The following is a 13,978-nucleotide window of genomic DNA, read 5'->3' as shown; positions in this document are numbered from 1 at the left end:
GTAACAAATATTAACTAGTTTAAATATTTAAACTAAGATGGAGAGACAGGGGTTTTCACATGGTTAATAAACTGGTGATTGTGTGTGTGTGGGTGTGGGTGGGTGGGTGGGTGTGTGGGTGTGTGGGTGTGTGTGCGTGCACATGTGCACACATGCTTTGTTAATGCCTTCATATCTTGCAATGAGGTAGGTAATGTTCTATCCTCAGGCTGAGGCAAAGCAGTGTAATTTGCCTCCCCAAACTCAACTCCAGATTCAAATAGATTGCTCTTATTATTAGAATTTTTAACTTCTGTACACAGTCTTTGCTAGCACATTCTTGAATAATGAATAACGTCTCCACATCTTTAAGCTTTGTAAGAATAAATTATGTGCTTTTAGATGCTGTAAAACAAGTGTTACTTATATATCTTTTCCTTTTTTATTCTATAAAGCAAAACCTTGATTTTTTTGCTGAAAGCATTTTAATTACCAACTATTTGGAAAAAATGTAATATATCCATGGGCACATAACATTAATAGTTCATGTAATATTTATACTGTGTATTTTCTTGGAAAGTAAAGAGGTACAAACCAATAAGCATCAGGGAAGATGGAGATCCTTGAAACATTTACATGAAAGGTTTGAATTGGTCCTTGGTAATAAGGACGAGATTCCTAAAAAATAGAATGAAAAAAGGACAATAGAAGTTGGGGACACATTGGAGGAGAATGCCTTTTAGGGAGGGTGATTTTGGAAGACCTTTAGGAAAGAATATAAACTGAAAAAAGGAGAGAGAGAGAGAGAGAGAGAGAGAGAGAGAGAGAGAGAGAGAGAGATGGAAATGTAGGAAAAGCTTAGAAAATCCGTCTCATTAAAGCTGAGCTAATAGATACTTTCCTGTTAAGTTCACACTTATCCAACATTAGACCAAAGCTTAGCAGGTTTTAAACAGCACGTGGTTACTGTGGAGTGAACGAAGCAGAATAAAAGAGATGGTGAGGGTCACATGTCCTGGGGAAGAGCAACAAATTCTAAATGTAAGTAACTTCAGTGATTACGATGCTTTGACAGACAAAGAGACCTGCAGGAATATAAAGGTCCCTGGGCTAAAATCCTCCAAGTTTTCTTTTCTTTCTTCTTAATTTCTGTTTTCTTAATAACTTTTGTTTTTGTTGTTCTTCAAGAAATTGCAGTTTTTGATTTTTTTCTAAGTCGCCGAAATAGTTACGAGGAGCAGCAGTGCCGATGATAAAGGTGGAAGAAGCACGTGTGTCATTTGTCAGTAGTAAAATCTGCTCAAGCGCCTTGAGTAGTGAAGGTCTTCTGTGCTGTCTGTTTTTAAGGGCAGTGCTCCTTCTTCATGGAGCTACGGCTGACAACAGGCCGCAAAGGGGCTTCCTGCTTCGGAATCAGCTCACACCATTTCATTAAAGTGAATGCCAATGTCTGAGTGCAAAAATAGAAAACAAAACTAACTCTCGTGCTCAGCTCTTTTCCCCTTCTACTAATGGCGTGAAGTCTTCTAGGCTGGATCGTGAATGCCACATTAGCAGCACCAGTGAACACAATGACCCAAGAGGAAGGAAGGGTTGGATGCACCATCAGCATTGTTGCTGGCTTCTATCATCTGTGCTTGTAATAAAAAAGTGAAATAATCAGCATGTTACTTGCACCCAGGAGATTATTACTTCTGTGGTATGACCTAAAACATCTTATGGAAGAATTTGACTTTGCTGAATTTTTCAAAGTTGTTATTAAATATTTAGCTCAAAGTATAACTCAACAAGAGTGTCTTCAATAACTCCTTTGCCATCAGTTTTAAGCCTCGAGCCATACATGACCTTCTTATGTTAATCAGCCTACTCATTCAGAAACTTGCAATAGTGTGTAAAACTGTAATTCAGCGAGAGCTGAAACTGTGTGTTTTTATTCTCTGTCCTCTGTCTCCATTGATGGCTGTACAGTAATTCGTATATTGTCTACCTCATGTTAGAAAGCTCTTTTTGCACTTTTCCCCAGAGTTAATAGCAAAGTGTATTGGATACTCTAGGCACTTCTAAGCCTTCTTCCTTTAGAATATGTGGAACACAGAGGTAGCTTTACCTTTTGAAAGCATCCTTGGGAAATAAAGTAGAGATGAAATGAAATAAACAAACACATTTCTGATTAACTCGCAACGCCTCACTCAGTTTTAGTGTTTAATGTGTCAGCAGGCTTCTGTATCCACTCATGCTGACTACAATTTCAGTATGAAATGTTCTTACAGTTTATAAGTTGACTGTTTGGTTCCCTCCTAGTAGAATTATTTGGGGGAAGTCGTAAGAATTTAGACGATATGCTGCTATTTAACTAAGTTACTCACTATGGGTATCTTAATAGAGATTGGCTGCCGGGTTGTTTCTGTCTCTTTGCTTCCTATCTGCCACAAGGGGAGTCACATATTTTTATATCCATGATGGAATGCATGATCCAAGTGCCCAGAATGGGAGGAACAAAGAATTATGGATAAAAACTCTAAAGCCAAATCCCAAACCAAAACAACAAGCAAACAAAAACAGCAACAACAAACTAAAAGAAGTTCTTTATTCATTACGCTGATTGTGCCTTATGTTGCCACTGTGATAAAACCTTTACCACTAATATCAGCTAATGCAGAAAGCTAACACTGAGAGTAGGGTCATTACTACCAGTAAATCTAATACGAAATTCTGAAATTTTGGAAATAGGCTTATGAGAAGTATTTGGAAATGTACGAAGGTTAGTGCTATTCAACGCCGAGAGTTCTGTGGGTAGAGTTGACTGAATGATTTCAGTGTGAGCTCAGAGGTCAAGAATGCAGGCAGCAAAGAGTGAAATCAGAAAGATGGAGATAAGAAGAAACACCCTACTTATTGTATTAATAAAGGCTATTTTTGTTTTGTTATGATGGTGAATTTCTCTACTTGTTGTCCATTGACTCATATTGGCTGTGGCATTGTTAGTAAGAGTGTCTTTTAGACAGCTTTATAGTGAGAATTGTGAAAAACTAGTAGAGCAGAAAATTTTGAAAAAGTACAGTTTTGCCAGAAAAGGAGCAAACTTGAGGGCAAGCAAGATGTGCTTGTTAACAAGATTAGCACTGGTAAACATAATCCAATGACTTTCAACTGGGAAAAAGAAAAGATACTGGAAAGACATCCTAGGATTAAATAAGACCACATAAAATTCGGCCTAATGAGTTTATAAAAGGTAAAAATGCTTAAAATTCATCTATGGTCCTCTGATTACACAGGGTTGTTGAGGCAAGTGTTTTTTCATGTTGAATAATGGAAGCACTCAGAGGCCAATGAATTGTAGCCACTGCAGGAAGGCAGGAGGCCTTGACTCTATCCACATGATGCTAGTTTTATCTACCCATAGATGCCAAGATAGGAGGACAGGATGGCAAGACGTGAGGACAGGAGGAAACCTGGTGTTAATGAATTATTGACTGAATGCTTGCTGTTGACAAGTGTATGGCCATGTTGAGGACCCAAGCTTCAGACCCAGGAGGAGTTAGCAAAGACCCTGTGACTACAGTGAGGCTCAGAAGAAAATAGCAAAGCCTTACGAGGGATCCAAATGTGATTGTTAATAGTACGTACAGAAAATACCCACTGCCAGTTTTCTTCCTAGATTTGTACAGCCTGGGGGCTGCTCTCTTACAGAGTCTGCCCCTACCAAGATTAACTAAACTTGCCTCCTTGATGCAGTCATAATCCATAAACCTTGCATCCTTACTTATCCAGAATAACCCTACCTTCATATCCAGCTGCGTACAATAAACCTGTCTCTCTGCTCAACTCTCTATGTAAAGCATGCTAAGCTGATTCGGGTGTGCTACAGTTTCTCTATCACAAGGCCAGCTGAACTCAAATATTTGTGTGTGTATGTGTGTGTGTGTGTGTGTGTGTGTGTGTGTGTGTGTGTGTGTGTGTCTGCCATTTCTTCATTCCATTTTCACTATAGTCAGGTCGATCCCTGGGAACTGTTGCAGGATGAAATAGCAAGTGTCGAAGTGTCACGGAGGGTCCCATCTAGATTTGAAAGGAAAACATGAGATGCGAAAGAGAATATATGAAAATCCCAATCCCCCAAAAGATTCCCTGGGAGCAGAGTGTACAAATCTTTGAGTGTTAACTCACTCAAAACTGCCAGAAATGTGTAATGGCTCCGGTGGAAAGGTGCAGACAGGAAACAGCCACTCTAGGAAAGATGAGATACAGTGTGGGATACAGGATTGCAAAGCCATAGTGATGGAGCTACTCAGACTCCGTAAACTTCACGTCATGACATCAGGCATCTTGGAGCTAAAAGAATTCAGTGTTTTCCCTGTTAGAGTCCATTGGGGGGGATGTCTGTGTCTTCCTTGTTATTCTGTATTACTTCACATTAGAATTGTGATTTTTATTTTGTTATTTGTTTCTTAGAAATACATAACTTTCTGTTTGACATTATAGTGGGTCACGGGTAATGGTTTGGCTTGTGTCTCAGAAGAGACTTTGCAATTTCACTTTAAACCAATTCCATAACGATAAAATGACGCTGGCTCTCAGCAGCAGGCAACTCATTCTGCTTTATGAGACAGATGGAAGCCTGTGGAAGCCAGGGCCAAATGTTAAATTTTAAGTAAACAATACTCCCCAAGCCTCGTGCTAACAATAAATGCTTGTTCCCTAGCTGATGTGGTTTTAGGAAAGTGGTAGAAGTGGAAGTTAGCACACAGATGGAGAACATAGGTCACTGTGCATATGCTCCTGTGAGTTACTGAGTACCATAGTCCCATCTTCATCTCCCTCTGCTTTCTTGCTTCTATGAACTGAACTCAGTTCTACCACAGTCTTCCACTACACGTATGTAAACAGAGTGAAAAACAGAGCTTTCTTATCAAATACCTGTCAGACATTTAATGACAACAATACAAAGTCAAATTCAGTGCTGTACAGGGGAAACAGCAGTTGTCAGACTGCAGAAGGTCTTGGACATTTGGTTGTGAGGTACTCAAGTAATGTGACATTCAGTATCCCCTTCTCGGGCCGCTGTTTCGAACTTGCAAAGAGTGCCTCAGCTAAGATGCTTGCTTGTAGATCTTAAGGTCACTCGTACGTATATGGAGGCAGTGACTGTGGCTGAGCAATATTGACAAACGGCATGTATAGAAATGGGGTATTAACAAAGAAATATCAAAAACTGAGTACATTAGGAAAAAAGAAAGTCATTATATGCCATGAAAGATAATGTCCTAGGGTTGTGGGTTACCAAAGTTTGGCAGGAGACAAAGGCCGTTGTAAAACAACATCCATTGAAGAGATGCCAGAATTGCCTAGAAAAACTGGTTTCTCAGTTAAAAGAGCTGTAATTTCCTACAAAGTTTCGTACAATTTGTGCTTCTTATCGAGACAGAGGTACTGCTTCCAGCCGGTAGCGAAACAAAGAGGTGTCTTCACAACTTACTTCACACCAGTGGAAAATGAGAGGGGCATGGCTCCTCACTGAGCATCTGTATTCAAGCAGGGGCTTCCTTCCCAAGCATTCCAGTGGTCCTGTGACTGCTCTCTCTATCACAGAAACCACGGCATTCAAGAGAAGAAGTTTCATCAATAAATCATAATGCGGGATATCCCGACAATGTCTGCATTCCATGCCAACCTTTCAGAGGAAATCATATAAAATAGATCCAGGGAGAATATTTAAAGCAATCCTCCCTCTTCGGATGTCATACTCCATCAATCTAAGATTTAACAAAAATTGTAGCCAATTTAAGTTTAAGATATGCATGTCGGGACACATGTATCCATGCACAAGATGAGAGATCACTGCAGTTTGCCTAGATGACCTAACAGTCAAAGACGTTTTCATCTAGATGGTGAACACAGTCATCAAAAATATTAAAGACTACATTTTTTTTGCCTAGAGAATAAGTACTTTGGGCATGAATAAAATACTACAGTCTTATTTTGGAGTTACATGAAATGTCTGAAATGCTATTTGGTTTTTCTATGATGTATCAGCCTATCCTGAGATTAAAAAAAAAAAAAGGAGGGGATATCTATTATACAGATGTAAGGAAAAAACCAAGAGAGCTTATATTGGAAAGATAGAAGTATATGGTATGCCAAGAAATATTTAAGGAAATATAGAAATGTTTTAGGAATGAGGACCACTCAGAGAAATATCTGATATCACTATCCTTTCAATAAATATCACATAATTACTAAAATGTTGGCTATTGTTTATTGTTCATCTGTACCTATTATTGTCATTAGAATCTGCATCTGTTTTAGCAAGATTCTTTTGATGAGACAAATATATTCTTACATATCTTTGTGAAGGACACACAGTGAAATAAGAAAACATTGGGTTTTCCTTCAAATAGAGGCAGTTCATTTTTAAGATGCTTATATGTCCAGGGCCACATGGAAAGTCCAGCCAAACAGTCATCGAAAGCATTTGGTAACCAGGGTTGGTGGCTGGAAGATGGATACAGATGACTTCTATAGAGCATTGCAGTCCTAGGCTAAGTAGCTCTTATTTCCCAAAAGAGATACAGCCATATTAATGTTTCAAAAGAGCATTCTGATTATAATGAAGACAGCTAAATAGAGAGGTCCATGAGTGCAGGAACAATAACATTTGTGTAGATAGCCCATTAGTTGTGGTTTTTAAAGGTATTGTACACTAGGTGTGAATGCAGAGTCTGAATCTAGACTGTTTAGTTTTGAACACAGCCTCTCTTACTGACTATCCATATGACTTAAATAAGTTATTTTCTCTATATGGCAATTTTTCTATCATTATTTTGGGAATAATAATAGTTTCTATCTCAAGAGTTATTGTGAGTAAAAATGACAACATAAAACCTAGCCAACACATGATATGCACAATGTTAATATTTTCTATTAGTGAAGAATAGTGAAATATATTGATTTCATCATGTAACTTCCAAGAAGGTGGGTGAGGGGAATAGTCACGTGCTATTTCCTGAGATAGAAATATCTGAAGAAGTCAATAAGCTGTGGAAGGAATGATGATGATGATTATTATCTATTTTGTTAGTTTTTGGTTTTTTGAGACAGGGTTTCTCTGTGCCCTAGACTCACTTTGTAGATGAGGCTGGCCTTGAACTCACAGAGATCCACCTGCCTCTGCCTCCTGAGTGGTGGGATTAAAGGCGTGTGCCACCACTGCCAGGCTTAGGACTGAACATTTTCAAACACAATACATATTATAGTAAAAACAATGGTCCTTAAGCAAAATATTTTATTAACTTAATGCTACTTGACTGAGTAACACAATGCAGAAAATGCCTCTCTGATGAAAGATCTCCATATTTCTGAAGCAAAAGTGGTATTTTTTTCTAACAGAGATTTTGGTTAATACTAAAACTATGGAAACACACATGGCCCTGTAATATAAACATCAAAACAATACTGCCTAATTTTTATATGTGTACCTACCTATCTGTGATTGTCCGTGTGCATGCGTGTTGATGAACATGCTCATGTGTGCAAGTGTATGAAGAAGACAGACATCATCTTTGGGTGTTGTTTCTCATAATAGCAGTCTACCCTATTTTTGATACAAGGTCTTTTGTTGAACCTGAGGCTTGCTGATTGGCTAAGCCAGTTGTCCCTTCAATCCCAGAGATCCTCATGTCTCTGCCTCCCCAGTGATGGTGTTAATAATGCATGAGACTACCACTGATTTTTATGTGAGTTGTTCTGCTCAAACTCAGTTATCTGCTTGTGATGCATGCAGTTTATCAATTGCATTTTACAAACTGTGCCATCTCCTCACCTCACATAAGGTCTTTTAAGCAATCTGATTTCTTAGGAATGAGCTGTTTTGAGAGAGTATATTATCTATGTAACTATAGTTTATATCCAAATTTACAATAGACTTGCTAAAGTAAAAGTGGTAAATTTTGTGGGGTGCCACTCCTAGACAAATAACTAAAGGAAACTATTGACTGCTGAGACAGAGAGAGAGAGAGAGAGAGAGAGAGAGAGAGAGAGAGAGAGAGGGGGGGGGTGGGGGAGAGAGAGAGAGAACTAGCCTCTTTCAGGGTTGAACTCACTGTCTGGTACCCTATAAAAAGTGTACAGCCCTAAAATTATATTAACAGAAGCAAAAACAAATAAACAAGCAAACAAAAACCCAACTAGACTCAGAAGGTTGTATTACATATTATTTATATCTTTATGTTCACATAATATTAATAAGAAAAAGAGGTTGTAGACTTGAGCGGGATTGAGGCAGAGGGATATAGGAGGGGCTAGAAGGAGGAAAGGGAAAGTGGGAAAGGATTTAATTTTATTTTAATTAAAATAAAAAATTTTAAAACATTAGTGACGTATGTGTTTTTTAAAGAATCATAAAATATATTTACCCATGTAAGGCTTGTTAAATATCTATGCATTTTTGCAGCCTTAATTGCTACATTTTATCCTTTATACTTTTTAAATGATCAAACTGAATGCTAAATAAATAAGTTCTCATAAATTTTGGTGGACCATTAATGTTAACTTAGTTTTTCCTTTGATCTGTTTTGTACTTTATATGAAGGAATATTGCAATCTATGTAATTACATTATGATGAAATGACTTTTATCATTTCTGTCTTCCCAATTTCCAGTCTGCTCCCAGTTTTCGAGAGGAGTCTATGCGATTTTTGGATTTTACGACAAGAAGTCTGTAAATACCATCACATCATTCTGTGGGACACTCCATGTGTCCTTCATCACACCTAGCTTCCCAACAGATGGCACACATCCATTTGTCATCCAGATGCGACCTGACCTCAAAGGAGCACTCCTGAGCTTGATCGAGTACTACCAATGGGACAAGTTCGCATACCTCTACGACAGCGACAGAGGTAAGTGACAGGATGTATCTCTTTTTAATGGGTCAAACACACCACTTATCCTCGGCATTTATATGTGGTGCTGTTGTGCTATGAAAGTATATGAATATCTAAGAATTTCTTCATTTAATTTTGCTGTATAGATGAATAATGCAGTTTCAGTATGGATGCATTATGAAACTAAAGCAGAAAAACAAAACAAAAAACCCAAGAGCAGTGGTATAAGGCAATTTATATAAGCATCTAAACAGAAAGTCCCAAGTTAATGTGTAGTTACTAAAACTTGCTCAATGTAAAAGATTTATCAGGCAGGAAGTGTTGATTCTAGCCTTGCTTTAAAATAAGGCCTCTGAATCCTCAGAGAAATCCCAGGTTGCTCATAAGGTCATGACCCACCTGTGTACGGGATAGCCCACACAGGCTGGTACCCAGCTCAAGCTACCTTATGTAATTTTTCATGATTGTTTTTGTTGTTGTTGTTAAATCAGTGCATCAATTTGGTGATGGGGAGTTCTTTCTTAGGTGTCTGTGTTCTTTGGTGTGAAGGTCACTGTTAGCAGTCCTGTTCTGGGCTTTAGTGGCTGATGTCTTCTTAGCATTCACTGGATCCAAGAAGGGCATGAGTGAGTCTGTGTGCACCTCGCATCCTATGAACCATTTTGTGTTGATTTTCCTGTGTCTTTGGAGACCACCCATAAGCCAAAGGAAGAAGGTAATGAGCTTGGTATAAGAATAGCTAAACTCCACAGTGCTGCCTTCAGCAGCTCACTTCCTGGAGCACATAATTTTAAATGAAATTCAGAAGCCCCTTTTGGCCAACGTAGGGTACCTTGTTATGCTTGAGGGCAGGCTGGAAGGGGGCCAGCATCAGTCCATTCTCCACTGATCATTTAGACTCCCTTGGCAGCAATGGTCCTAATGCAGCCCTGCCCAAACTAGATGTCTTTGTTTGGCCGTGTCCTCCTGAACCATGGTGTGACTTCCCTCCAGGCAAAACCCAGTTAGAACTTTATCAAGTGGGGCATGGGGGGAGAGAAACTATGTTAGCAGCTTTGTGCCTGCTTTGAGAATGGAGATTTATTACCCACATGGTGAGTGAGAACTATAGACAGAATCATGTACAGTAAATGTGGATTTCGAGGTTCAAGATGACTTTACATGGACTTCCTGTGAATGTGATAAAATGACTTTTAAAACTGAGCTTATTGGTTTTTTGTTTTGTTTTGTTGTTGTTGTTTGTTTTGTTGTTGTTGTTGTTTGTTTGTTTTTTTAGCTTTTTCTTTTGCCTTCTGGCAGCTATTTTTTTAAAAAAAGAATTTGGTCTCTCCAGAACTCTTCTAGACATTATGCAACTTTTTAATCAGTTTCTCACACTTGCATCCTAGTCATATTATTTCCCCCGTTCATATGCATTTCATATTTAGAGGCTTCTTTTTTTGGAACCATCTCCCCAGCTCAACGTAGCACCACACTTTGAGTACCTCATCTCTATGGGATCCATTTTTTTTTAAACCGTTAGAATTATTTTAAATGTATTTCCTTTGACAGCATCAATCCCTCTCCTGCACGTGCTTGAAACACTTCAGTGACTTCTTTGCATTGTAATGAGGATAACATGAAATTTCCCAGCCTGGCTTTCAGGCATTATGACCCTTCGGTCCTGCCAGGTTCTCTAGTGAGTTCCCCAGACTTGCTCATTCACTAAATCGAAATCCTAAATCTTATTGACCTTCTTTCACTTTCTGAGATGAGCCAAACTCTTTCACCTCAAAATGTCTGTACATATCTTAAATTTGTAGAGCTTCTTGGTGTCTGCTTCAATATCTCATTTCCTGAGAGACACCCTTCATACTGGCATTCTCTCACCAAACAATCTCTTAGTCCCTTTCCTAGGGTGTATAACAATTCCTAATTCGTAGTGACAATCATTCTGTCACCCAGGAGCTATTTCTTCAGCTCCTTATATATTCCAGGGGCTGACAGCCACCAAGAAAAAAGGTCTGTTTGTTATTTATGGTTTTACTATTAGCTGCTGGAAGGCAATGTCCACCAGCACACTGGGTGTAAATTCATAACTAGATATACAGACAATACTAGACACAGGGTTTGTATACAGTAAACAGCAGCAAGAAGTGAACGAGATAAATGTTGGAGCATCTTAAATTTGATCTGATTAAATTAAAAGCTGAATCACGCTTGTGAAGTTGAAGGATCAAAAGATGGACAACCTTTTATTCATGGATAAGGCCAAGGATAGTTTTTTGTTTAGAAACGTACTTCACCCTTACCCTTGCCTTCCCCGTGTTATTCACATTGGCTAAAAGTGAGCCTCAAAAATATTCAAATAGAAAAAACTGACATAAACACACACACACACACACACACACACACACACAAACACACACGGGGGGGGGGGGAGAGAGAGAGACAGACAGACAGATAGACAGACAAACAGACAGACAGAGACAGGGACAGAGAGACAGAGACAGATGGAGGCAGAGAGAAAGAGAGAGGGGCACAAACATTTGAAGAAAGATACTCAGATAGAAAACGAGCTAGGAAGCTTGCAAGTGAGGGTTGGTGGACTGTGTATTTGCAAAGAGAATCTGGGGCACTTCACAATGATTTTATTAATACTTTCAAAATATTAAATGAAAGTGGAAGGATGAGATAATCTCCAATTATTAAATTATCCAAATTGATTCAATTCAAGTGCATCTGCTGGCCAAAGAACATTAGTGTGATAATATTAAGTAATTATACATTAAAGCCAAAGTGACCTTACGGCCACACTTTTGAGGTTATTATCAAGTAGCTGTCGATGTTTTAATGTGCAGAAGGTTAAGTAGGCCTTCCATTGGCAGCCGTTTGCAGAGATAAATGTGTGAGACTCTCAAAACACTGAAATAGCCGTGGCCTTTGCAAAACGTTTTCCTTTGCTCATGGAAATGGGATTATTGCTGTCTTATCAATGACTTAATTTTTATGACTTTGCATAATGTTAAAATTATCCACACACTCATTCTGGGAGCTGCCTTCTTTCCTCTTTCCCCGCTGCTTTTACATGGTTCTACCTCATTGCAGTGATACATGATGTCAGGGTCCCTCAATCTTGCTGATCATGTTTTTTAGAGAGGTTCCATAATTTCCCCATTCTAAAAGACCTCACTTCAGGCTCCTGTTTCAACCAATTTGATCCATTCCCCATGTGATCTCCTCTCTACCTCCTTGACTACATGGATTTCTGTAAGTTATAGTGTTACACTATGATATCCCAGAAAATAAATGTTCTTTGAACAGCCTTAGTCCCAAACGTTGAAATTCTCTCCCCAACAGTATTATGGCCAGATTTATAAACTAGGGAAAGAGATTCAGACATTTTTTTTTTGGTTTCACCATGCTGCTTTTAACAAATACTGTAATTAATTTATCCCTGTTTTCCAAAATCCATCCAAATTGTTGAGGTTAACACCACAGCAGAAACAAGGGGAGCCTGAGTGCTCTGATCTTTGTATGGAGTCGTCTTCCACCAGTCTCGGTGGTTTCCTGATGACAGGAAATCAGATGCTATTCTTCCGATGCACGCTGACATTTCAGAATTTCTGATTTCTTCTCTTTACCCAGCCACTTGGCAGCAGTCTGACACTCCTTGAGGATTCCTTGGCCTTCCTAAAAGCCTTGTGCTATTACCGCACTGTGAGGAGATTAATAGAGGCTTATAATATATTTAACCAGAAAGTAACGGGCCACCTCTGTCATCCCATTAGGCCTCCGAATTCTAATCTTTGCACAGGGAAAGCATATTTGAATTTGAGTCCAATGACGTGTTTGTTGGTTCAGTGTCAATGAAGGAAGGTAATATATTTCTCTCTTCACAGTAAGTTAATGCCTCATTTCTATATTTATATTTTGATTTTTAATGTTGAGCAAATACTGTTTATCCCCCAAAGGGAAAGAACTTGACTCCAGGTTAAAGAAATCATCTAGCAAGGAACTAAATTGCTTCCAAACTACAATTTTTTTTCTCCTGTCTTGAGAAAGATGATGAGGGAAATGCATGATGGTCTAATCTAGTCCAGGCACAGTGCCATGAGTGAGTGAGCACACATATTAATTACATTGCCTGGAAGGATGAGTGAGGTAGTGAAATTTTTATGCAACAAATATTTTTAAGAATGAAGACTACTGGGTAGAATATACTTTTCAGCACTTAGTTTAAATTTCAGCCCATAATAAAAAAAAAAAGGACAATGTAAGTCAAAGTTTTTCTTTCATTTTCTATCGCTGTAGTTGATTGTAGGTCTAAATAAAATGTACGTTTACTGCTAGTCATTTTTCTTTTAGTTTTAGGTAAATTGTTAGCTTATAAGTAGGTCACTCATACCGTGCCTAGAGCCAACAATGGTGAACTAGCCATTTCTTTCTATATGCAAATGTTTATGAATTCAGTGGCCTTAAGAACTTAATTCTAAACATGATATAGTTGGAAAGTCTTAAAGTTATATTTAAAATTATTAAAGGGGATAGTTAATTTTCCAATTTTCTTCTGATTTTATAGAGACAGCTTTTTATCTTAATGTTTTGGTTTGTTGTTGTTGTTGTTGTTGTTGTTGCTCTAAATTTTTCAGAAATAAGAAGTAAGCCAGCTGACATGATAGAGTAGACTAAGTATTGGGGTTGACCAAGTAGCACTCACTGATACCTTTACACGAACCAGTTTTTATGCTGAGCATCTGATTCCCACACATATTTCTGTCTGAATTAAGGGATTCAGGTACTAATGATGAAATCTCTGATCTGTTTCATACTGGAAGAAAAAACTTTCAGCTTCGTTTGCTAAGTAAATTGTAAGGGCCAAGAGAACAACAGTGTGGACTTAGGTTGCAAATGACGAGTTTAGTGATATCTTCACAGCTGGAATACACATTTTTGGGTGGAATATAAGTATAAAAATCATCGTCCTCTTGGCACAACAGACAGTGAGTTAGTCTCGGGACTTCAAAAGTCTTATATGAACTATGAAGAAATCTGTCAGTAAAAATCCAAAGAGATGGTAGCTGAGAGGGATGAAGGAACTGAGTAACTGGTGCTAACAGAGTAGGTAGCTATCCCTG

General features: G+C 38.5%; 1 protein-coding gene across 4 annotated transcripts in view; it reads left to right on the top strand.

The window, feature by feature from the left end:
- The window catches only part of GRIA2 (glutamate ionotropic receptor AMPA type subunit 2), a 115,103-nt gene that overhangs the window by 47,169 nt on the left and 53,956 nt on the right, over positions 1-13,978 (top strand). For all 4 annotated transcript variants that reach the window (XM_084768803.1, XM_084768802.1, XM_084768800.1 and 1 more), the window contains exon 3: positions 8,637-8,876. In XM_084768803.1, coding sequence (XP_084624929.1) covers positions 8,637-8,876 — 240 coding nt within the window. The remainder of the gene's footprint in view (positions 1-8,636; positions 8,877-13,978) is intronic.

Source organism: Acomys minous, assembly GCF_964271855.1.
Source record: "Acomys minous genome assembly, chromosome: 19".
NCBI classification, from domain to species: domain Eukaryota; kingdom Metazoa; phylum Chordata; class Mammalia; order Rodentia; family Muridae; genus Acomys; species Acomys minous.
The sequence above is the reverse complement of the archived record's forward strand: the minus strand, read 5'-3'. Positions and strand labels throughout refer to the sequence as shown.